This window comes from Hakea prostrata, chromosome 5 (assembly GCF_041222555.1).
Source record: "Hakea prostrata isolate BN-2017 chromosome 5, UWA_Hpros_2, whole genome shotgun sequence".
In the NCBI taxonomy this organism is placed as follows: domain Eukaryota; kingdom Viridiplantae; phylum Streptophyta; class Magnoliopsida; order Proteales; family Proteaceae; genus Hakea; species Hakea prostrata.
Window position 1 is genome coordinate 57482347 of NC_142604.1, and position 26523 is coordinate 57508869.

Sequence of the window (26523 nt, forward strand, 5' to 3'; positions counted from 1 at the left end):
ACTCATGCATGAGCTAGGCAGGAAACCAACAAGAATTCAAACAATTCCCTCCCATGATTATCAGTGAATCTGAAATTTTAGGAAGCTAATCACAACATGAAACCCTGTTGACAGCACCATCCTATTCCTAGCAGGTGAGGATAATGATTAAATGGCCTACAGCCAAACATGGCAGATAGGGAATAAAGAGGTTGAATCTCAAACTTTGATTGCACAACAAAAGGAATCCAGATATGGCCTTCTCAGGTTCTGACTCCGAAGGAGATGTAGTTTGTGCCTCACGCCTGGTCTTCTTGGGCTGTCTTAACCAAATCTGAAACTACTGACACAGAAACAAGTTGTGGCAAAGGGCAAGCTTAGTACGTCAAGTGAGAGAGAAAAAAATAAAAAGAAAAAGAAAAGAGAAAACAATTAGGATGAAATAAACTACAAAAGGAGGAATTAGAGGGAGAGAGAAGCTCGTACCTGGTGGGAAAAATTGTGATAGAGGAGAGCGAAGGCCTGAACTGCTGTAAACAAAACTCAACTAACTTCTTCCATTTCTGTATTCTCGTCGACCATCGCAAGTTACATGTAGAAATTTAATGAAAAAGAGTCTGCGAGTAGCAACTATTGGAACAACTTTATTCAAAATAGGTCAAGCAAAATAACTAGTACATTATACCCAACTAAAACAGATGATTGCATATTATCCCAATTAGAAATAAGCCTCCACCAGCCCTTCCTGGACCAAAAGTGGGATGAACAGGTTTCATCTCAGATTAGGGTTCCACAACAGGTTGCTCCATTCATCCATGTCAACACCACCACATCAAAGTACACCCTATACTTTGAATTTTACAGAAAATCCTGCTCACCTGGACTAAATCATTACTTTATTCCACAAAGAATTGTAGGTGATTCGGCCAAATCTGTAATTTTTTGGAGTCTATTCCCCTCTGATTGGCTAAACCACTCAAAACTCATAAAACAGCTGAAATTTCGATCCACTGCGACTGAAACAGCGCTTCTATATGCATTTCTTGTCCTGAAACTGAATCCCAAATGAAATGCCAAGCTTGCACAAAATATTATTTTGTTAAAGTGACCACTCCTTGTAGTAGGAAGAGAAACAAGGATACAAGACATTCATCCCCCCCCCCCCCCCCCAAAAAAAAAAAAAAGGGATACAAAACATTAAAGTTTTCTTCTCAAAAGTCTTTTTTTTTTTTTTTGGGTAAAAATATTTCTCCTCAGAGTCACCACCCCCTTAAGCCAGATAAGTCCAGTAAGACCCTCCAACTAATGTAGATGAGCAACCACATTTGGTTATGATAGTTCCAACTTCTAAGAGAGAATTCATAAGAAGAAAAACATCCACGTAATGCAAAGCTACTTCTACTATACTCCATTAATTATTGTTGGTTAAAAATAATACTCAACCGTGACTCCCAATATCTTCCATCAATAAACACGTGTCACCATAGTAAATATGTGTAATCCAAGACGTAATAGAATTAAACATGCTGGAAAAAAAACACATGAAATAAAGCTACCAACTTGAGGATATTTTAACATCGAACAACTATCTGGAATAGCTATAAAACATGCTGGAAAAAACACATGAAATAAAGCTACCAACTTGAGGATCTTTTAATATAGAACAACTATCGCCCGCTAATCCTCTATAGAAATGAAATAAATACTAGCAAATGAAGGCTTTCATCCACTGAAAAGCCTGAATATAATGTTCAGAGACATACTTGGTCATTGTGAATATAACTTGGAAACAAGGTGCATGCATTTTGAACATCCGTACATGGAACAGAATGTTAATTTAACATGAAGCTTACAGGCAAAGTCTAACAAGACCAGCAAGTATTCTAAATTACCAACAAAAGATGAGAATAGGTGTTCCCAAACTACAAAATTATGAGGTTATTTTCCTTATTCTTTCTTTTAACATAAGTAACTTCTTTTGAAAAGAAGCATAGAATCCCTCTACTAGATTTCAATAATGAAAAAGAAAAACAAATATAAAAAAGGAGTCAGCAAAACTTGCAGATACCAATATTGCTCTATAGTATTGCTACAAAACCTTGAACTGCAACTCAAAAAAAAATTCAAACAGGAGAGAAGCAAAATATATCCACAACTTCTGAATTGAGAAACATGTATGCTATAGGTACAATTTTTCAAACTATTCACCTCAAAATTGAATGTGTAAATATCCCATCCCCCTCCTCTGAACATAAAGTACAGATGAATATGAGCACATATCAATACAAGGGGGAAAAATCATTTCCCTTCTCCTTTTGCTATTATCCAGCCAAAGAAAGAAGGAAAAACAATTGGGGGAAAAAATCAATGCTAAACTACCTAACTGCTGGGGAATAGATGAGGAAACAAAAACTACGAGGTCCACCTCTTACAACAATCAAGACCTTAAAACTGAATGGTCACCCTCTAAGTGGAATTATTCATTGCCGAGGAAGATGAAAAGAATAGTTGAAACAAACAAATAACCATCCTCTTCATAGCTGGCTGATGAGTCACCCCCTTCAAAGCTGCTGATGAGATTCAATAAGCAATGCATTGAATATGATGTGAACTACAGCTTCATAGACTGCTTCATCATAATGCATCCCATCAACTGTACACCGAGGCCCACAATTTCTACTCAAAGATTGGACATCAAGTAGCAACAATGGACCCCCAGACTGACGCAAAAGCCTACTTTCATAAAGCTCTGCCTCATAAGCATCCTGCATCGCCGTATTCATCTTCAGCCTTTTCTCCTCTGTATTCAACATTGAATTCACCAATGTTGGCAATCCAAGCCAAAACATGTGAGATGATCTTATGGAAATGGAACCTGTGATAGACCCATCATTCACATAATCCCGAGCTATTGGCATTAGTGAACCCACTGATTTCCTCACCCATTCTAAAGACGCACCATAATCAGATGCATCAGTGATGTGCAGCATATGCCAAAGACCAGAACCCATAACCAAAACATCAGGATATTGCCGTTTGCCCTTGAAATCCATCAAAAGGTTAGTCAAGTTACGGTTATAAGGAGCCCATACGAAGTCCAATTTCACCCCAATTTCATCAATCACAGCATGGTAATCACTGTGCCGCTTAAAAAGATCTCCCCTAACTGATTCCAACTCTTCGGGATTCATGATCAAATTCAGCAGCGACAGAACAAACAGACGTGCTTGTGAATCCCCAGCTACAACAATCCAAGATCCATTAAGCAGATCAGAAGCATCAGAACGACTCAATTTCTGGAATCCACAATCAACCACATGCGCAGCTTTTGCCCAAGCCCATGACTTCTGATAACTATAGTTATTCATCAAAGATTCACTAACCCTAACTGGTTTCACATCCCAGACAATCTCATGTAGGAAAGAGATACAAGAATCACGATTCGCATTCACAGCAGACGATACAGATAAAAGAAAATCAGAAATTGAAGGGAAGTATGGTGTGAGATGGACACCTACAGCAAGTGTAATAAAGAGGGCTCCGCTGAAGAAGAGCATCTTGTTGCGACTCAGATGCCAACCCGCCATCCCCATGGGTACAAAAAGGACTATGCACGCTGCCAAGAGGCCAAACTGAACGGCCCCCATCATTGCCTTCGAAGCTCAGCCTCACATCTATAGGAAATCAGAAAAGATACACGAAAGAATACAGAAAACAGGAAAAATGAAGAACCAGTTTAGGGCTAAGGTTCTAGGTGTTCTCAATTGTTGTTGTGAGTAGTTACTTTCTCGCTTTCATACCAAGGTAGCATCAAACTGAAAGCAACAGGACAGCTGAAACTTTTATGTATGAGACTGAACTACAAGACAGATTGGAAATTAGAGAGAAGATGAACAGATTTAGCAAGTCCCGGATCATGCTAACGTGCGCCAGGTTTCTTGTTTCTCCAAACAAGGCTATAGTTGGAACTCTCAAAGGTGTACCATAAAACCCCCATATATATATACCGATCAAGCTGGTTAACTACCACATCAAGGATCTCTTGGAGAATGTCTTCACCTTCTCCAGCAATGGACAGCAACGGTGCCTACAATAGAGGGCTTGCCCTAACTGTGAACCACTCATCTGATCAGCGGGACAGTGTCACTAGCTCCTCCAAGCATGGAAAGAAGTCGAACTGGGATTCGTTTGCCCCCGGCGAAACGAAACCAGGGGCGAAACCGACATTTACCAGATATCGCCGAGAAATCGGCGATATCTGGCGATATATCGCGAAATATCGCGAGATATCGCGATATTTCGCGATATTTCGGAAAAAAATATTTTTTAAATTTTTTTTGTGTATGCTTTTTATACTATTTCTTGCACTTTTTAGGCGATTTCTCGCAATTGTATCACAATCTTACCAATTTTATCACAATGATTCAAGACTCAAAAGTTAATGTGTTAAATGTAATTCGGAAGAAAATCTACAGAGAATAACTTATAAATAGAAAAACTTTTTATAGTAAAATCATCAAGATTAATGAGCAATCTTACCAACTATATTCTAGTGATCTAGTCCTCAAAAGTCAACATGCCAAATGTGGTTAGGGAAGAATATATACATGAAATAATTTATGGAAACAATTTAATTATGAAGATATTTTGTAATAGAATCGTCGGTTAATCTTTTCAACTATGTCCGAATGATTTAGGCCTTAGAAGGTAACACATTAAATGTGGCTAGGCAGGAGATTTAAATGGAAATATATATTAAGAAATAATTTAAATTATCAAAGTCAACATGCCAAATGTGATTAGGGAAGAGTGTATACATGAAATAATTTATGGAAACAATTTAAATTAGTAATGAATCTTATAAAATAATCTTCAGAGTGATTTGATAATCGTTCCAATTATGTCCTAATGATGTAGGCTTTATAAGGTAACATATTAAATGTGACTAGGTAAGAGAATTTAAATGGAATAATTTTTAGGAAATAATTCAAATTTACCACATATTTGCATCAGATTAGGATAGGCATCAAATTTACCAAAATTATTGCCTAAAAATACTCAAAAAAAATTAGGGCGAAATTTCTATAGGGGGCGAAATATCGCCGAGATATCGGCGATATTTCGCCAGTTCGCCCCGTTCGCTGGGTAGCGAACCGGGCGAAATATCCGAAATGTCGTTCCCTGCCTCCAAGTACATGAGATTATTATCGGCTCCAGTTCTCACAACGTCAAGTTTCCATTGATCATTAGATTTTCACCACGTGGCTTATTCCAATCCAATGAACGAAGTTTCTTCAGAAAAGACAAGGAAAAAAAAAAAACTGATCTGTCGGCGATTGCCTCTCTCACCCGGCTCTCCACTCGTCCACCTTCTCCATCTTCGGCTCCGGCAGCACCATGTCTCCACCACCACCACTGCCTTTTTCTTACACCAGCAGCATTTCAAAGAAAAAATCGAAAGAAGAAAAATCACAGATGATAAACACAGGGAGATGCCCTTTGATGAACCCTGAACGACGATGATTCAAGCAAGTAATAAATAGTAACCTGTAAAACCCTAGAAAGTTTAACTAAACATCTCATTGAGACCCACTCTTCAAGTTTTGGGGCTCATGGACGAATTAAAAAGGAGAAGGAGAAAAAGGATTAAAAAAGAAAAATAAACAAAACCCTCTTAGCAATCTTTCATATCCTCTAAAATCCCTGTTTTTCTTTTACTCAGAAATCGTATAAGAACCCACAGCAGGAGTAGAACAAGATCTTCATCATCATACCCTAGCTTTCTGCAACAGGGGAGAGAATCCACATGGCTGTTTCCTTCCTTGCACGATTCAAGACCGACTTCAGAAAACAAATTCAAGAACTCATCCAATTCCAAACTCCTAAACCTTTGTTCATCCTTCTCGAGAACCTTGAGAAGTTGTTTAAATAACTCAACTTCGCAAGGCAAAACAAGTCCACCATGTGCTTGATACCCGAATTCCTCTTTGGCTTTTCGGAGAAGAGAAATGACGATCGGAAAGTTGAAGAATCAGGGTTGCCGGAGTAGAAGAGGGAAAAGGCAGAGAGAGCCCGAAGTGGAGAGAGAATACTTCAGGAATGAAATGGTTAAAAGATGGTAAATTTTCAATCATAGGATTAGAATAAGACAGGTGTTTGTCATCTAACGGTTAACTGATGAAACATGAAGGTGTCAGTACTGGAGGTGATAAAAATCAGTGCTGGAACTCGCTGAATCAGCAACCCAACCAGGTCAGTTACTTCGTCCTCATTTGGGCCCAGAAGTCCAGGAGACACACATTGGCCCATTCGGATCTCATACTTGCGGGCCGTGAAACGCTACTAAATATTTTGGGCCCAGATTTGTGTGTAAATGTTACACGATGTAGATTGTGAATTCCAGAGAGGAGAGAAAAGAGAGAATTAGAAATTGAGACAGGTTCGAGAGAAAACTTTTCTCTGGCTACCATTTCCTTTTCATTCCTTCCTTTTATACGATTCAAAGAACATCTCCTTCTAGAACTTGCATAAGCGACTTACTTAGGAACAAATCTCTTTCTTGAAAGAGCAAAACCTAAATCTTTACAATTCACCCTCCAAAAAGTGCAGGAAAAAATGGCTTCTTGAATAGCGACGAATCTGTCCTATGCCATCAAGAGAGTAAAAACACAACCATTTCCCCCCCCCCCCCCCCCCCCCCCCCCCCCCCCCCCCCCCCCGCGTCATACCCGAATGCCCGTGGGGGTGATACACCGCAAGATCTAGGTTCAGTGACAAATCCATACAAAACATGATATAGTATAATTAAATGGACAAGAATAAATCAAGTTTATCATACTAAGTTATCAAAACCGAAATAATGGTTACAATCATCCATTACTTCAAAATAAAAATATAACATCAGAGTTTTTAAAAGAAAAGAGAGTAATTTTCAACGCAGCGGAAAACTAAAGTATACTAGTTCTCTAATGGAATCCCACCCAAAAGAATAGTCTTGATACTGGCATGAGCTCCATGTGCGTCAACTTCTTCTTCGGTCACTCCTTCAAGAAGATATACTAGCAACGAATCCTCCATTTGGAAGAAGTCCTCATAACCTGCAGATAATCTAATAGAAAAAGACATATAAAAGGAATGAGTTCAACGGAACTCGGTGAGGTCAACTCAACATCATATCACACATTCATTTTCAAGATTTCACACCACACATATAACATGAATATCAATAATGTAATTAATGACAATGATATGATATGTGAATAATTATGCTCCTAACTCTATCATGAAGTCTCTATGGTAGACACGCATTAAGTCAAACACCAGTCTTCTTTGGGCAGCCTCATCACTCTTCCCTCACGGCACTTAAGCACGTCGTTGGGTTCTCCGCGGTTGTTGGGTAAAGTCTCATCGAGCCATGGTTGGGGATTAAGTCACCACTCTCTCACATCACCATTGGTATAAGATCCGGCGCGTGTCGGGGACAAACCTAAGCCCGGTGCGGTGGTCATACGGCCTCGTACTACAATGGTCCGGATATCTCCCCTCACGCCTAGTGCTCGTTGGTTCAATACCTTCCCACCTATGAATGTAATCCTCAACGGGAGGCATCCGCCGGATTACATCCCTTAACCCAGTGATCATCCACATATAATAGACAGGATGATCTCCATGTCCTCTCACGGGTCGTTTCACCGGTCTTGAGTGCCCATGAGCCCTTATCTGTTATATGCAACCCTACCTCTCAATGATGATAGTGGGCCCGCTCGACACGGGACCCAGCCACTACCATCACGGGTTAACCGGCTTCAATACCCCCGCCGGAAGAGTAGTAGTACTCAAGAGGTCACCTAGCCCAACACTTCTAGACATGCCCTAAATATGCCAACCAGTAGTTAGGGAAAGCGCCAAGGGCACCATAGGAATGCGTCCCATACCGCCTCCTCTGGTATCCTATGGCAGAAATGCCAAAAGGGCATTCCCCATTCTCCAACCACAACTAAGCAATCATATAACTAGGGCGATGGGCGAACCCACAACCCAAACAGATAATACAAGGTAGAAGAAATAATAATATTTCTCTTCTCCCTTCACATACATTCACATTCCATATCATAACAACATTAATATATTTCACAAGCAAGAAGCAACATCATAAGTAATAATGATAAACATATATTATGACAATTCATATTTATCAAAAGATATAAAACAACAACAATCAATTCAATATAATGGGTTGGTTATTCCTCACCTTTTACTTTGATATTTCTCCACAGATCAATATCTCTTCCCACAAGGAAATAACCTTTGGGTAATTTATCCTAATCATGCAAAAGGATTAACCAAATAAAAATAAGAGTTAATTTGGGTTTAGTAAAATATGTAAAAATATTCCCGTAACAACCCCAAATAGAACTCTAGGTTTTAACTCACCCTTTTAACCTAAATCGGCTAAAAGTTATAATTTTGTCTTTAATTGAAGTCGAAATGAAATGAAATTGTGGGGAAAAATTAATTGGAAATAAAGAGATCACAAGGGTGTTCTCAATTTAATTTAATTTGACCTAAATCAAAGTGCCCCAAATTGGCTCTCATAAATCACCCGTGGGTAACCTAGAGAGTCAAAATGAATCACCCTTATCATGGGATTGCACCAATAACTCATTTATTAGAAAGCGACATTAAAATGAAAATTGAGAAATAAGCTATCAACCTAAACATGCTTCCCTTTCAAGATTCCTCAAAAGGGAAGGAGAGAAAATACTCACAAAATTGTGAGGAAGAGAAGGATTAAATAAAACTAACCTTTCTTGAAATTTTCTTGAAGATTCGAATCACAGAATGCCTCCGGAAGAATGGAAATCGCCCCCTCTTTCGTTTCTCCTCTTCCCGCAGCCTCAAAGTCGTTCTTGTAAAATAAAATGCGGCTACGGATGAGTTAAAACATAAAATAGGGTTTAAGAATCCGAAATTCCGTTTTTGCCCCTAAATAGAAAATAGGGTGGGGGATTGGTTCACCCAACCGGCCCAACTTTCCGTCCATGGTTGGACCCCCAAACGAACTCCGATTTTGATGATCTTTGGCTCGTTGGAAAGGTCTTTCAACGATCTTCGATTTGATACCTTATTTACGTCAATTGGATTCTCCATCACTGATCTACAGATATTCCAAAATTACCCTTTTTACACTATCGAGACTAATCTTCTCTCTTCACTTAAACTTTAGGAGAGTTTTTGAGTCATTATAAGGGTCATCTACTAACATTTGTTTAATTTTCAATCCTTCGGGCTCGAATTGAATGGTCCACAATTGTCGCCGAATCAAGGCCCAGGTTCTCGGTCTTAAAACCATGGGTTAAAGGGGTAGAAATCTGGGGGATTTCACATTCCTCCCCCCTTAAAAGAAATTTCGTCCTCGAAATTGGGAGAGTACTAGGCTTCCAAAGAGATGAAGATACATTGCTTTTATCTTGACTTTCTTCTCCCAAAATCTACGGGAAACAAATAAAAATAAGTCTTTTGTAATAAAACAAGGAGTAAATCTGACATGCTTTGAAATCAAATCGAAAGTATGATCATGGCTTCATGAAGATTTCACAAGGATCATGGCTAAGATTAATATGAAGATCACAAAACTTTAAGAATGAAAGGAGATTGTAGAAGGGATGGTTGCAAGGATCAATATGTTGCAAGGATGCAACATCTACTTCATAATCTCAATCTCAAAGAATAAATCATAGCAAGAGTAGATCAATACAACACAAGAAAGATTAAAATTCTTTGATTGAAGAATAGGAGATGAAAAGCTTGAAGTCTTGAAACAATTAGAAGGAATAACAAATCATGAAGATCACACTTGATTTCTTTTCAAAATCATCGTGTGGAGAATTCACAAGGTTATAGAGTGTATGGAGATCCACTTTAGAACAGCAGGGATACAAGGATCAATCATGGGAATGACTTAAGATCACCCTCCTATCAAAAGGAATGGAAGGCACAAGAAGAACTCGAAGAGAGAATATGTCAAGTTTGGGGTAAACTTCTACTAAACGAAATTATGCAACTCATATGATAGAGAATAAATCGAACAATGTATATGGTAGGTATGCATTCGGCACAGCAGCAAGGTTAGGGTTAGGTGGGATTTTACAATCTCCCCCCCTTAAAATAATTTCGTCCTCGAAATTGAAAGCATACTTGAACTCCCAATAAGATGAGGAACTTCTTCAGGGGTGTGATTGTTCCACCGAATTTTTACAAAGGGGATGGAAAGTACAATGAAGAATAGGTCTAATGGGTAAAGAGCGCTGGACTCTAGGCTGACTTCTTAAACAGCTAAGAGGAACTCAAAACAACACTCATAGACACTTCATACAGATTATCAAGATCAACAACACAAGAAAACATTCATTCTTACCTATCTTTCTTTTCAATTTCATTATTAACAACATGATTTTCTTAAGCGGGAAATGCTTGCGATATTGGTTAGAAACATGCCTAGGGGTGTTTAGAAACATACTCCAACCAATTTCCGCACAAGCCAAGCTTCAACAAAAAGATTTCCCACACTTTGCACCAATTTCACTATTCACTTTACCAAAATCCCAACTTCACAAACACTTGTCCCATACATCCATCTCTTGTAATAACCACTAGCAAACCAACCAACCATTTGAGCTTAAGACAAGAATAAATATCAATTGAAGCGCTTAAAAGGTCCCCCCAAAAATTAATTAATTTTATATTATTATTATTATTATTGGAAATCAATAGAAGTGCTTGAAGGATTCCAAAATTTTCTTTTTAATAAATCCCATGGGGTCTTTGGAATAAGAGGGCCAAAAGAAAGAAAATAATAATAATAATAATAATAATTTCAAAAAAATTTTTTTTTCAAGAGTACTAGGGGTTTCTGAAATTAGGACCCAATTTTTTTTTTAAATAATAAATAAACACCCAGTCTTTGAAATCAAGGGCCCGAGAAAGAAAATGTTCTTTTTATTTTATTTTATTTTTTATTTTTAAAGGAATCAAATGTGGTTTTTGAAATCACATACCCAAAAGAAGAAGAAAAACTTTCATTTTTTTTTTTTTTTTTTTTGGTGGGACCCGGGAGGTTTTGAAATAAAGGGCCCAAAAAATATTTTTATTTTTTATTTTAAAAACCCAGGTGTCTCTAAAAAAACAGCGTCCCGAGAAGAAATTTTTTTATTATTATTATTTTTTTTATATTTAATATTTCTTTTAAAACACAGGTCTCTAAAAACAGCGTCCCGGAAAAAAAAGTTTTTTTTTTTTTTGAAAAACCATGGGGGATTGGGCCGGTGGCTTCAAGCGCCCGGCCACCCGCCCGGTAGGTCTCTGGAAATCAGAGACCTGCCACAACAGAAAGTTTTTTTTTTTTTTTTTTTGTATTTCCTTTCTGTGCGCGCGCGCGCGGGGCGCTGGAGTGGACGTGGCTGCTGCGCGCGCGCGTGCGCCCACATTTTTTTTTTTTTTTTTTTTTTTTCTCCATTCTTTAACCTTTTTCACATTCTCTCACCCTCACTCTTGCCTTGGGGGTGGTTCTACTACACTTCTAGGTTAGATCTAACCCCATGCGACGCTCAAACATGATATTTAACTACATCTCCTTCACGAAATCAAATGCAAACTTTCTCCACACACCATCTTCGCTTATATGTGAGGTATCCTCATTGATCTCACATATATCATTCAACATGCATCATCTCAAGGTACCCAACCTTGGGTACGGGTGTCGCTTGACCCGTATCTTCAGACACTTCAGAATGGATTTCACTAACACGGAAATTGAGGGAAAAATTGGAGAACTTCCTTCGTCCAAAATTTCTCAACCTCCACCCAAGCGTTAACAACCTTGACTCCACCTTCTACTATCACAGATGCCCAGAGTTACTTCACTCGGCTTTATTATGTTTCAAACATATTTTATTATGCGTGTTTGTCCACGCTCTTTCACTTGATATTGGGTTGTAATATTTTAGAACCTAAATATTTTATAAATTATGCACTTTACTGTTTCATATGCTTTATTGTGTTTTATGCTTTTGTTTAATTAATGATATTCATGACTTTGTGTTTCATATACTTATTGTATCTTATTCAAGTTGATTCATTATGCAACATTACAATAAATTTTCTAAGTTCATGTTGAGCCTATTATTCACTTCTATTTAATAGAGTCATTTTTGGATCGATGACTCAAGATGCCCCTACTGTATCATATAATGTTAGGACTTGTATGAACCTAGGCTCTGATACCACTTCTGTCACACCCCACCCAGCCGGATCCGGTCATACCCGAATGCCCGTGGGGGTGATACACCGCAAGATCTAGGTTCAGTGACAAATCCATACAAAACATGATATAGTATAATTAAATGGACAAGAATAAATCAAGTTTATCATACTAAGTTATCAAAACCGAAATAATGGTTACAATCATCCATTACTTCAAAATAAAAATATAACATCAGAGTTTTTAAAAGAAAAGAGAGTAATTTTCAACGCAGCGGAAAACTAAAGTATACTAGTTCTCTAATGGAATCCCACCCAAAAGAATAGTCTTGATACTGGCATGAGCTCCATGTGCGTCAACTTCTTCTTCGGTCACTCCTTCAAGAAGATATACTAGCAACGAATCCTCCATTTGGAAGAAGTCCTCATAACCTGCAGTATAATCTAATAGAAAAAGACATATAAAAAGAATGAGTTCAACAGAACTCAGTGAGGTCAACTCAACATCATATCACACATTCATTTTCAAGATTTCACACCACACATATAACATGAATATCAATAATGTAATTAATGACAATGATATGATATGTGAATAATTTTGCTCCTAACTCTATCATGAAGTCTCTATGGTAGACACGCATTAAGTCAAACACCAGTCTTCTTTGGGCAGTCTCATCACTCTTCCCTCACGGCACTTAAGCACGTCTGTTGGGTTCTCCGCGGTTGTTGGGTAAAGTCTCATCGAGCCATGGTTGGGGATTAAGTCACCACTCTCTCACATCACCATTGGTATAAGATCGGCGCGTGTCGGGGACAAACCTAAGCCAGTGCGAGGTCATACGAGTCTCGTACTACAATGGTCCGGATATCTCCCCTCACGCCTAGTGCTCTGTTGGTTCAATACCTTCCCACCTATGAATGTAATCCTCAACGGGAGGCATCGTCGGATTACATCCCTTAACCAGTGATCATCCACATATAATAGACAGGATGATCTCCATGTCCTCTCACGGGTCGTTTCACCGGTCTTGAGTGCCCATGAGCCCTTATCTCGTTATATGCAACCCTACCTCTCAATGATGATAGTGGGCCCGCTCGACACGGACCCAGCCACTACCATCACGGGTTAACCGGCTTCAATACCCCTGCCGGAAGAGTAGTAGTACTCAAGAGGTCACCTAGCCCAACACTTCTAGACATGCCCTAAATATGCCAACCAGAGTTAGGGAAAGCGCCAAGGGCACCATAGGAATGCGTCCCATACCGCCTCCTCTCGGTATCCTATGGCAGAAATGCCAAAAGGGCATTCCCCATTCTCCAACCACAACTAAGCAATCATATAACTAGGGCGATGGGCGAACCCACAACCCAAACAGATAATACAAGGTAGAAGAAATAATAATATTTCTCTTCTCCCTTCACATACATTCACATTCCATATCATAACAACATTAATATATTTCACAGAAGAAGCAACATCATAAGTAATAATGATAAACATATATTATGACAATTCATATTTATCAAAAGATATAAAACAACAACAATCAATTCAATATAATGGGTTGGTTATTCCTCACCTTTACTTTGGTATTTCTCCACAGATCAATATCTCTTCCCACAAGGAAATAACCTTTGGGTAATTTATCCTAATCATGCAAAAGGATTAATCAAATAAAAATAAGAGTTAATTTGGGTTTAGTAAAATATGTAAAAATATTCCCGTAACAACCCCAAATAGAACTCTAGGTTTTAACTCACCCTTTTAACCTAAATCGGTTAAAAGTTATAATTTTGTCTTTAATTGAAGTCGAAATGAAATGTAATTGTGGGGAAAAATTAATTGGAAATAAAGAGATCACAAGGGTGTTCTCAATTTAATTTAATTTGACCTAAATCACAGTGCCCCAAATTGGCTCTCATAAATCACCCGTGGGTAACCTAGAGAGTCAAAATGAATCACCCTTATCATGGGATTGCACCAATAACTCATTTATTAGAAAGCGACATTAAAATGAAAATTGAGAAATAAGCTATCAACCTAAACATGCTTCCCTTTCAAGATTCCTCAAAAGGGAAGGAGAGAAAATACTCACAAAATTGTGAGGAAGAGAAGGATTAAATAAAACTAACCTTTCTTGAAATTTTCTTGAAGATTCGAATCACAGAATGCCTCCGAAAGAATGGAAATCGCCCCCTCTTTCGTTTCTCCTCTTCCCGCAGCCTCAGAGTCGTTCTTGTAAAATAAAATGCGGCTACGGATGAGTTAAAACATAAAATAGGGTTTAAGAATCCGAAATTCCGTTTTTGCCCCTAAATAGAAAATAGGGTGGGGGATTGGTTCACCCACCGGCCCAACTTTCCGTCCATGGTTGGACCCCCAAACGAACTCCGATTTTGATGATCTTTGGCTCGTTGGAAAGGTCTTTCAACGATCTTCGATTTGATATCTTATTTACGTCAATTGGATTCTCCATCACTGATCTACAGATATTCCAAAATTACCCTTTTTACACTATCGAGACTAATCTTCTCTCTTCACTTAAACTTTAGGAGAGTTTTTGAGTCATTATAAGGGTCATCTACTAACATTTGTTTAATTTCCAATCCTTCGGGCTCGAATTGAATGGTCCACAATTGTCGCCGAATCAAGGCCCAGGTTCTCGGTCTTAAAACCACGGGTTAAAGGGGTAGAAATCTGGGGGATTTCACACCTCTACCATCTGCAATTTTCAAATTCCCCATTACTTTTTGAAGGAAAATTGACTCCTTATGCCATAAATTATGGCTTGGGCATCTTGATAAACAAAATCAGCTAACACTCATATCATAGAACCAATATTGTCTCCCTAAAGAACATGGAGGCCTGGGATTCAAAAGAATGGAGGATGTCAATATTGTTCTTCTTCTGAAACAAGGATGGAGAATGCTTACCAACCAAGAAGCAATGTGGGCCCAAACTCTCAAGGGTAGATACTTTCTAAATACCTTCCTCTTCGATCTGAAAGTACAGTCAAAAAGGGGCTCATGGACTAGGAACAACATCTGCAACATTTTACCCTTCCTAAAGAAAATGGTGGCAAGGAAAGTCGGCAATGGAAGACAAGCATCCTTTTGGTTCGACCCATGGATATAGCTTCATGGCAATCAACAAATTTTCGCACAAATCCAAGAACCACATAATTATGATGTTTGGGCGAAAAATGCTACGATTGCACAAGTCATAAACTCGGATCAACTAAAGGAGTATCTTCTTACCCACAATCAACCTTACCTTACTCTACACCTTTGAGAAATGACTCATGGCTTTCATTTCTTTCTTGCAATGAAAGCTTTTCGGCCAAGCTGGCAACAAAGGAGCTATCAAAACACAGAATCCTTGACCGAAATGGCTCTCTGTGCCCTTGGTGGAAATTCTTTTGGAAGTTGCCCCTACACCCTAAATTTAAAAGCTTCTTTTAGCGGCTGATACAAGAAGGACTTCCAACCAAATCGGTTCTTCCACAATGGACATCATCACAACCCAAATGTGTCCTCTGCGAAAATGATGCAGAAACAATTTGGCACATCTTCATCTCCTATGAATGGACCAAATGAATTTGGGCAGATATCCCACTTGGACTGTATTTGGACGAATTCACGCAGCAATCCTTTTTACAATTATGCACCACTTTCCTTTCTATCCATACCATTGATAAGTATTCCAAAAAGTAGGGTTGCAACTGGGCTGGGCTAGGCCGGGCTTTTGCAATCCCAAGCTCAGCCCTATATGTTCTAATATGAGCCAATTCTCGCCCTGACCCTAGTTCAGGGCCAATGATTATTGTCCCTGGCCCTAAGCCCTACAGGGCCAACCCAAGCCCATTCCCGCCCTAATTGGCCTTAATTAAGCCGGGTCGGGATGGTTGGCCTTGATTGGCCCTAGCCCTGACCCTAATTAGCCCTGATTGGCCTTGTCCCTAGCCTTGATTGGCCCTGACCCTGATTAGCCTTGTTCCTAGACCTGATTGACCCTATCTTGGCCCTACCCTTAATTGGTCCTATACTTGGACCTAAAATATCAAATGTAAATTCATAAAAAATAAAAGTATTATAAGTAAATTAAAAATAAAATTCATAGAAATGTAAGATGATTCAAGCTCATACAAAATGATAAAATAGTCAATAAGTTGATAGTGTTGTTTTAAACATAAATAAATTCATACTCCATAATTCTATATTGATCTCTGAAAGTCTCTCATTGCTTTGATGATGGAAATTGAAAACTTCTCTCATTACTTTGGTGATGGAAATTGAAAACCCATCCCATTGATATCATTATTCAAAAAAAAAAAAAAAAAATCATATTCAAAACTTTGTTAACAAGTAAATCAACAATAATTTAGTATTGATATTTTTTTCGTAGTTAAAGAAAATTATATTTTAGTTACAAACATAGATATTTGTCTTAATAATTTTTTTCCTGAAATATCACATTGGAGGCAAAAGAAAGATTTCAATATTCATGATGAGAAGTTGGGGTGTAAATTTGTTAGATATTAATTCTCTATATACTTATATTAATCTCGACTTAGTCCAAAAAAAATCAATGATTTTTTGGAACTAAAAATGACTTAGTTCGGAAAATAAAAATTATCTTAAAAATAATATAAAAAGTGAACTCATAGTTTAATATGATCAAAATGACTGAAGGTCAAAGTCGAGACTTATAGTTATATCAATGTTAATGTGAAGATTAAGGTAAAAATCTAATACATGATCAGGGTCAAATTAACATTAAGACTAGAGCCAAAATTAGAGTCAAGATCGGGCCAAAATCAGATGGATGCTTACTACATTGATAGTAAAGATATAATTTATTTTTATTAATTTTTTACAAAATATAATCATGTTTTTAAAATTTCACACTAGTACTATAATTTAGAAGGCAAGTCGAACTAAAACTCCTACTTGACTTTTAGAGGTTTTCGCTTTAAACAACCTGTGGTCCAAAGTCAAATTCATACTTGGACTTGGTTTTCTGAGAATCTTAAAGTGCCATTCTGTCCAAAAGGCCCAAAATAGGCTGTATACAAAGTTTCAGACCGAACTGCATAAGATACTTGCCTGAGATGGCCAAGTGTTCCCAACCCAAAAATGCACCAATTTGGCAGATCTAGGTCCAATTCAATTTTACGAGCCATTGAGTTGCAGTCAATACCAAAACATTGCAAAAGGTCTCATGTTTCTAGTTGCAACATAACACACTATTCTCATTAAGTTGCATACAGCAGAAATGTGTTGAGATTTGTAACAAAAACTGTACTTTCTGCTAATCTAAAACATAAATTTATGCAGATATAGAGAATCTAACTCTTGCTGGTTTTCCATCCCATACAAAGTTCACTAAATCATTTCCTGTTTAATTTTCATCAATCCTAATCAAGGAGGTAATGCATGCTATCCAGATGAGATCCATGTGTTGTCCTTGAAGAGCCTGGTAGTTACTCTTTTCGAACATCACATCATCTCAGACAGAAAAGGAGTCATAGCTCTGAGTTTTTTGCAAAAAACTGGATTCTAGAATCAATTATCATACGAAATTCATTTGGCTATATCTGCAACCTGTAATTGGATCCCTTTGAATGGGGTTTCTCCTAATGAACCTAACCACCTAAAATCTTCCTGGAGTTTAACCACTAGGGAAACCAATACTTGGACTTCAAACTCCAAGCACAATGAGCTACCTAGATCTCAAACACCAGCAGCTCAGGTGCCTGGACTCTAAACTCTGTAAAACTCTCTCTCAAGAGAAGGAAAGCAGCAGCCAAGCAACTTAAGTATGCTTGTCGTGAAATTCCTTCTGGGTTCAACAGCTTCTTGTTGTTGTTGTTGGTAGAACTCGTATACCATTCACAACCAAAAATTGTTTAATTGCAGTGGTTCCTGCTGTTAGATTTTGAAAGTAAATTATGACCAAAAATATCTTTATTTTTCAGATTCCTGAAGGCCCCTAAGAAGATTAACTCTGTGGATTTTTAGACTTACATCTTTATTTGAATTCCTGAAGGGTCCTAGTATGGCCAATTACAATTTTGTAACTCCCATAGATAGTTGACCCCTTCCTTAGACAAAATAAATAAAATATAGGCTAGTTTTTTAATGAAATCGTTAATCAAATAACATTTTCCAAAATAAAATATCGGCTGTTGAAGAATGGTAAATTTATACTAACATTCCCATCATCAGAATTGCTTCAAAAGAATGTTGCTTAATGGGGTCTTAAATTGATATGCTTAAACATTAACAGTAAAGCTAGGATTCTCCTTGAATTTTTCCTACTCATTAGTGTGAGCAATCTTAGGTCAACTGTTCAGGCATGTGTGAGACTTTTTATTAGTATCTTCTGCTAGCAATATCTGGGGCATTTGTTTCCATGGTTTTTAAGCTTTTCAAAATAATTTCTGTAATAGGTACTCCATTTTGTTTGCTATTCGCAGAACACAGGTGAATCTGTGTAAACCCTTTATGCTTGCCATGTTTATTGTGGTCTCTTATCATGTTGAGAGCTGTCAGGTAGGGTTCCTGTCCGGTTATATGTGCGGAATATCACGGAGGATCTTTATGATTTACAAGATTCTTCTCCTGTTGAAAGTTGGGACAACATTCTATACATAAACCGACCCGTTTTGATTCACAAGGAAGAAGGTAGTTTACATAAAACTTTTATGTCCTTAAAAAAATTTAACAGTGTATGTGATTGCTAAAGTGATCATATTCTTTCTATACTGTGTTACCCTTTGTCACGAACTTAGTTTTCACAGGCTTGGTGGGCCCACATTACAGACATTCAACTAGGGCGTATGACAGTTCCTCTCTTTGTCAATATGTTTATAATCATTAAAACAAAAATGTTAAACTAAACATTCTCAAGGACGAAAACAGACAGCCTGGTTTGACAGTTTGACTCATAAACATATGTATACAATTCAAAGTCCTGTTATGTTTACATTTGAGTTTTCAACAGTATCTAGTTAAGTATATAGTCTCAAAGGAAATATATACATCCATAGTTCAGTTAATCAAACATCAGTTGCAACAAAAAGAAAAAGTTTTCATCTTTTACTTTACAGGCATTGTCAAATGGCAACACCATTGCCTTTGTCATGTATTTGAGGACCTGTCAACATTTACAATAGTGAGTTTTGCAGCCTAATAAACAATATAGACAACCATATAAGTAAGTTAGGCAATTCATCATACATCAATTATCACATCAAAGTCATATAAAATCATGCATTCCAATTTTTTTTTCATTTTTCATTATTAAACCAGACCTAAGCGCTACCTGTGCACGTTGTCTCCATTTTCTCTCTTCTCTCCTCCAGTTTTCCTCTCTCTTCTCTCATTAATTGCTTCTCCCCTTGTCTCTTTCAATTTCTTCTCTTTCTCCTTAATTTTTCTTCAGTACTTCTCTTTATCTTTCTCTCACTTCTCTTCTCTCTACTTTTCTCTTATACCTCACGTATGCGCCCTTTTGTGAAAATCCACCAAGTAGGTGGGAGGGAGAGGGAAGTGTCAAGTGGAGATTTGACATGATTGACCTGTTACTTATCCATTATTCTGGTGGTTTTCTCCAGAACACCTGAACATTTGCATTGATTTTGCATGACTGGTCACTATTTACTTTGAACAGTGTCCATAACTAAGGTGAGTTTGAGGTCAGATTATCTACTTTATCATTGATTCACCGAACAGTTGGGCAGAATAAGAAATTCGTGACCTTAGGACTGTCTCAATACATTTCTTTACTTTATTACCTACTACAACATACCTTCACTCATTTTGTTGCAGGCAAAGTCTTCACTTCACATGATGCAATCAAATCTCTGCTGCCTGAGTTCTTCACTGATGAGCAAATTGCTGTTATAGATCCTGAGGATGGACAAAGCAATGCTGGAACCGACTTTGTCTCATTGCAATGAAGACAGTGGACGCGGGGGAAAAGAATGGAGATCTAGGGGGAAGAAACATCTGATAAAAAGAACCAGCTGCCCTCTTCAGCTAACAAGGCCGACATTAAGCTGATCCGTGTCCAAGGGATTAAACACTAAATGGGAAATACCCTTCTTTTGGGTCGTTAACAACTTGATGAACCCTGAGCACTTTCTTCATATTTGTGTTGTCAAACTTCCATTGAGGAATCTGGGTTTCTATTCTTTTGGGATCTCAAATCATTTTTCATTCTTTTGAATAGAAATGTACAGAAAGAAACATCTTCATTCCTTTATGGTAAAAGATCTAGTTCCGTTAATATTTGTTTGTCTATCATTGTTATCACATTTGAATAGCCTCTGGAATTCTAAAGAGTTCATAGACCAAAGTGCTCCTATCTCTGAGAATTGGCACGAATCATACGGATACCCTTAAACGAAAACAAATGCAAATTTGGAGGCGGATTTCGACTATCCATTTACATGATCTACCTTTACCCCCACTACTGTTAAGCCCCCAACAAAATTTTTTTTTCACAGCTTACCTGACATAAGTGACTTAGGGCTATTTTTATCGGGTGGACTTTAAGAGAGAATTTTGGAGACATGGGGGTAGAGGATCTGGATCCATCTAAAATCCCTTAAATGAGGCAAGTTACATTAAGACCCCTTGAATTTCGAATTATATCTATTACCTCTAGAAAAAAAATCAATTACAAATGTCTTTTGCCATTAAGTATTGAGATTAAATGATGAACTCATTGGTTAACAAATATATTGAATGCCCATTTTACCCTTCTTTTTTTAAAGGAAAAATTACATATAGACCCTGAATTTTGAATAAATTACACCTACCCCTCTTAACAATATATTTGTAATTTAATTACAAATGTCCCTCTACTATCAAGTGATGGGTAAAATGGTATTCAATATATTTGTTACCTAATGACTAATGATATCATCGTTTAACTCCAACACTTAACAGCATGGAGCATTTAAAAAAAAATTTTTAATTTTTTTAAGAATAATAAATATAATTAATTCAAAATTCAGGAGGTGTACACGTAACTTGCCCAACTGAATAAGTTCCATGAATCTAACCATCGGATTTCTCTGGTGGATCCAGATTCCATTTATGTAACCATATGCAACCACTGGGAAAATTCAGGAAGCTGTGAGTTACGTGGATAATTGCGAGGAGGAAAAGATAATGATTATCAAAGAGTGCAATTTATGCACAAAAAAACATTTTTTTAAATGTTCATAAGAAAAAGAAAGATATTAATGGAGAATATACAGGACAAATGATTCCCTCCCACATGTGGTTGTGTTTGGCCCATCTTTCCTTTTCAGAATTTTCCATGTGAAAGCTTAACCGGACCAGATGGCTTTAGATGTGTGGAGTAGGTGCGGTGATGACCCATATAAAAAATGGCAACTGGGACCACCCACGCATGATTCATTTGGTCATGACTGCTGTGTACAAGCTTACAAGGTGACAAATCATTCTCAGATTGCCTTTCTTTTTTACTGCTTGCCTTCATTGACCATAATATTCAACCTTTGGTCCCTCGGGAGCACAAATGGATTCAGAAGAGCACATTTAATTAATCCTTTCCAGGAAGAAAGATGGAAAATTGGGTCCTTTCCCTGTTGAGCAAGAAAAACGAGGGATGAATGACTGTTGAACTTGAATCTCTCTCCCTCTCTCTCTCTCCCCTTGATTAGGAGGAGATTCATGAAGAAGAAGTGACAGACGATGTTCTACTGGTTGGTGGCCGGATTTCTTCTCATCGGGATATCTGCTGCAGCTTTACAAGCAGAAGGTGTTGATTTCACCTACAATGGATTTCAAGGTGTTAATATGAGCTTGGATGGGTTAGCACAGATCACAGATAATGGCCTCTTGATGGTTGTAAACACCACCAATCAAGAGGTGGGTCATGCTTTCTACCCCCAACCATTACATTTCAGAAATTCATCAACTGGTGATGCTCTATCCTTCTCCACTGTTTTTGTTTTTGCCTTATGGAAAAAAACGAGATTTGGTGGCCCTGCTATGGCGTTCGTGATTTCAGCCACAAAGGAGTTCCCAGGTGCTTTGCCAGGCAATTATGTTGGCCTCTTCAACTCCACCGCCGAGGCAATCGGCGACCCATCCGACCATCTCATCGCAATTGAGCTGGATTGCCTCAAAAACGACGAGTTCAAAGACATTGATGGGAACCATGTTGGCATCGATATCAATGGCTTGATATCTCTTAAAGCTGCTCCAGCTTCTTACTTCAGCGAGGAACAGAATGGGTATGTGAACCTAACCCTAACCAGTGGAAAACCTATGCAACTCTGGGTTGAATATAATGGTGCAGAGAAGCAACTCAATGTCACTTTAGCACCCATTAATGTTCCAAAACCAAAGACCCCACTCCTGTCCTCAGAAGTTGATCTTTCTCAAACCATCGAGGATCTCATGTATGTGGGTTTTTCATCAGCTACATACGCGTTGCCAGTAAGCCATTATGTTCTGGGATGGAGTTTTAGCTTGAATGGGGAAGCAAGAGAACTCGATCTCTCCCAACTTCCTAAGCTTCCTAGTCATGAAACCAGAGATAAGCTATACACAGTTTCTTTTTCTGTGGTTGGGGGTATTTTAGTGTTAACCTCCTCCTTCTTCCTCCTCCTGTTTATAGTGAAAAGAAGGAACAAGTATGCCGAAGTGCTTGAAGATTGGGAACTTGAATATGAACCTCACAGGTTCAAATATAAAGATTTATACATCGCCACCAAGGGATTCAAAGACAAGGAACTTCTTGGAACAGGTGGATTTGGTAGTGTGTACAGAGGAATAATGCCCACAACCAAAACAGAGGTTGCAGTGAAGCGTGTCTCCCACAATTCAAGACAGGGGGAAAGGGAATTCATTGCGGAGATCGTCAGCATCGGTAAATTGAGGCACCGGAGCATTGTAACTCTCTTGGGCTATTGCCGCCGTAAGGAAGAGCTTCTTCTTGTCTATGATTTCATGCCCAATGGGAGTCTTGACAAATTCATTTTTGATCAAACAACAACCAAGACTCTGAGTTGGTGTCAAAGATTTCTAGTCATCAAGAATGTGGCAGCTGCATTAGTATATTTGCACGAAGAATGGGAACAAGTTGTGGTTCACAGAGATGTAAAGTCTAGTAATGTCTTACTTGACGAGAATTTAAATGGAAAATTAGGAGATTTTGGGCTTGCGCGATTATATGATCATGGAAGTGACCCTCAAACAACTCATGTTGTAGGAACACTTGGTTATCTAGCACCAGAACTATGTAGAACTGGTAAAACAAATCCAGGTGTGGATGTATTTGCATTTGGGGTCTTTTTGCTTGAAGTTGCTTGTGGTAGGAAGCCAATAGAGTCTGAAGCATCTGAAGAGTGCACAGTGCTGGTGGATTGGGTGATCTCATGTTGGAGCAGCGGCAACATTCTTGAAGTTGTGGATCCCAAATTGGGGATGAATTATGATCAGGAGGAAATGGAGTTAGTGTTAAAACTTGGGTTGCTCTGCTCTCATTGCATTCCAACTGAAAGGCCTCTAATGCGACAAGTGATGCGGTATTTGGTGAGAGAGATTTCTCTACCAGAGGTAACGCCGATTGCTCTAAGAACAGCCACGAATAATACTTCCTTTGGTCTTTCAAGAGGTTTTTCTGATGTCTCTGTTTGGAGTTACCTGAGCGGTTATCGTCGGTTGCAAAATGGGTCTCTTTAAAGGTGATCAATTGTATAAACAGTTTTGTTGCATTGACTACTTGTTTAATTTGACTGTAAAATCTTGTATCATTGAATCTTTGATGGATTGAAATTCCCGTTTAAGTGATTATTATGTCCAGGAATTCTTCAGATGTTATCCGACACATCATAATTCTCTGTAAACTCCTGTGATTTGGGAGAAATTAAGAGACTCTGGCATCTATAAATGGATATTTCTGACTAACCTCTCTGAATCCTCTGTTTTCAAAGATGGGCTTTCTTCTTTCTCTCTGTAACTTACCCTTCGTTTGCCCTTTCTCAGTTACAAGCATCTTCAATCTCATCTTTCCCATCCCAGTATTTTTTTATTACAAAAAAAAAAATCTTTACCTATTTTTAACAGAACATAGAATAATGGGAGGTCATTTCATTTGAAACTGGTGGACTACTAGGTCTCCATAGGGGTAAGAAAGTATAAAAGTCTCTGTTTTTTTTTTTTCCTCTTCAAAAAATATTAAGAACAAAACTATCAATTTTCTGATTCTCTCTGGTAATAATTCTACTCTTTTGCCCAAAAAAAAAGGTTATGTATTTGGGTATGAAAATGTGAAAGAATAGTTCGCTCTGTATGACAGTATTTCTGTATTTTACATTAGGATTTTCATCCTCTCCAATCACAAGGGCATTAGCCATCCCTTATTTTATAAAGAGAGTCCATCATGAGAATATTGACGGATCCAACAATTGAACATATTTCCTGAAAACAAGAAAGTGATTAAGAAAAAATTTCAATAATTTGGAGGAATATTATTGCCTTATTTTTAAGAAACATGTCGGAGATCCGTCAATTTACATGCGAGCAGATTCTCTTTAAAGGACTAATGGATAGTTGGTGCCCTTGTGATTGGAGAAAATGTGATCTTAGAACATCCGAGGGAATTTTACAAAATCCTAATTAATATATATAAAAAATTAGGATACAGTGTAATATTTAGAGGAGAAAATGCGTGTATTTTACATCAACGTGTATCGAAAAATATCAATCCAATAATTCGGAGGAATATTATTGCATTGACTGCTATGTTTAATTTGACTGCAAAATCTTGTACCATTGACTCTGTGATCTATTGAAATTCCCTTTTAAGTGATTATGTCCAGGCATATATGCTTTGATTTTTCAGATGTTATCCGACATCTTAATTCTTCTGTAGACTCCTGTGATTTGGGAGAAATTAAGAGACTATGGCACCTATAAATGGATATTTCTGATTAACCTCTCTGAATCCTCTATTTTCAAAGATGAGCTTTCTTCTTCCTCTTTGTATCCTAACCCTCGTTTGCCCTTTCTCAGTTACAAGCATCTTCAATCTCATCTTTACCTATATTTTTATAAAAAAAAAAAAAAAAAAAAAAACCTTTACTTATATTTAACAGAACATAGAATAATAGACCAAATTTGGGAGGTCATTTCATTTGAAACTGGTGGATGATTAGGTCTCCATAGGGTAAAAAAGTCTAAATAGTCTTCTTCTTCTTTTTATTTTTTTTTTTTTAATTTCTCTTTAAAAAATATTAAGAACAAAACTATCTGATAGACGTTCATTGATACTGTATGCAATATTCTATCAATTTTCTGACAAGCGATTTATCTTGTGGAATAATTCGCTCTGTGGTTACCACATGAATGCATTTTGGTATCATACAATAAGATTTTCATCCTCTGCAACCATAAGAGCGTTAGCTATCCATTAGCCCTTTAAAAAGAGTTGATCACACAGATATTGACAGATCCAACGGTTGAGCACGTTTCCTAAAAACAAGACTTTGAAAAGAGAAAAGTCCAATAATTAGGAGAAATATTACTTCCTTATTTTTAGGAAACATGTCCCAGATCCGTCAATATACATGTGGGCAGACTCTCTTTAAAGGACTAATGGATAGTTGGTGCCCATGTGAATGAAGAAAATGTGATGTTAGAACATCAGAGAGAATTTTACGAAACCCTAATTAATATTTATAGATAATTAGGATACAATGTAATATTCATAGCAGAAAATGCATGTATTTTACATCAACGTATATCAAAAAACATCAATTCAAAATCTGAAACCTCAATCATCCAATCTCTTCATTTTTTTCTTCGATTTCTCTTTCTAGTAGGGAAAAAAAGTAAAAAAATTAAGAAAAATGGATATCATAATGATTTATGATAGCAATCCCAAACCCTATTCTAGTCCGTATTGAAAACATCATTAATAATCCCAATAAATGATATAAGTTTACAAATTTTTAAGATAAACCTAGCATGTGAATCCCATTAACACCATAAACTAAGTTTGAAAAGCCCACTTCAATAATGGCAGTAATTTTTTTTCTTCCGCTTGGGCGAAAAATGCAGGTTTTTTCCTGTCTACCTTGGTCTCCGGTTTGAATTAGTTTCTTTAAAAGCGGTCGGTTGGAAATTGAAATTGCCACTTCAAATAAGTTAAGTTTGATCTTGACACTTTGACAGAACACGAAGATCGATGACTCATTGGATTCGTTTCCCATTTCTTTTCCTTCATCACAATCC

General features: G+C 37.6%; 1 protein-coding gene and 1 pseudogene across 1 annotated transcript; one reads left to right on the top strand and one right to left on the bottom strand.

The window, feature by feature from the left end:
- Nucleotides 1–1221: 1221 nt before the first annotated feature.
- Nucleotides 1222–6048, bottom strand: LOC149016748 (Pmr5/Cas1p GDSL/SGNH-like acyl-esterase family protein). The gene is made up of 2 exons (XM_089154825.1): nucleotides 5165–6048; nucleotides 1222–4132 (listed from the first exon to the last, which is right to left on the bottom strand). The coding sequence occupies exon 2, from the start codon at nucleotides 3627–3629 to the stop codon at nucleotides 2541–2543; it is 1089 nt and encodes a 362-aa protein (XP_089010951.1). The 5' UTR covers nucleotides 3630–4132; nucleotides 5165–6048; the 3' UTR covers nucleotides 1222–2540.
- A 15680-nt stretch (nucleotides 6049–21728) lies between these two features.
- LOC149016749 (L-type lectin-domain containing receptor kinase IV.1 pseudogene) lies at nucleotides 21729–24292 on the top strand (annotated as a pseudogene).
- The last annotated feature ends 2231 nt before the right edge of the window (nucleotides 24293–26523 follow it).

Excerpts from the sequence above, each read along its gene's own strand:
- LOC149016748 (XM_089154825.1), bottom strand. The coding sequence starts at position 3,629 with ATGATGGGGGCCGTTCAGTTTGGCCTCTTGGCAGCGTGCATAGTCCTT.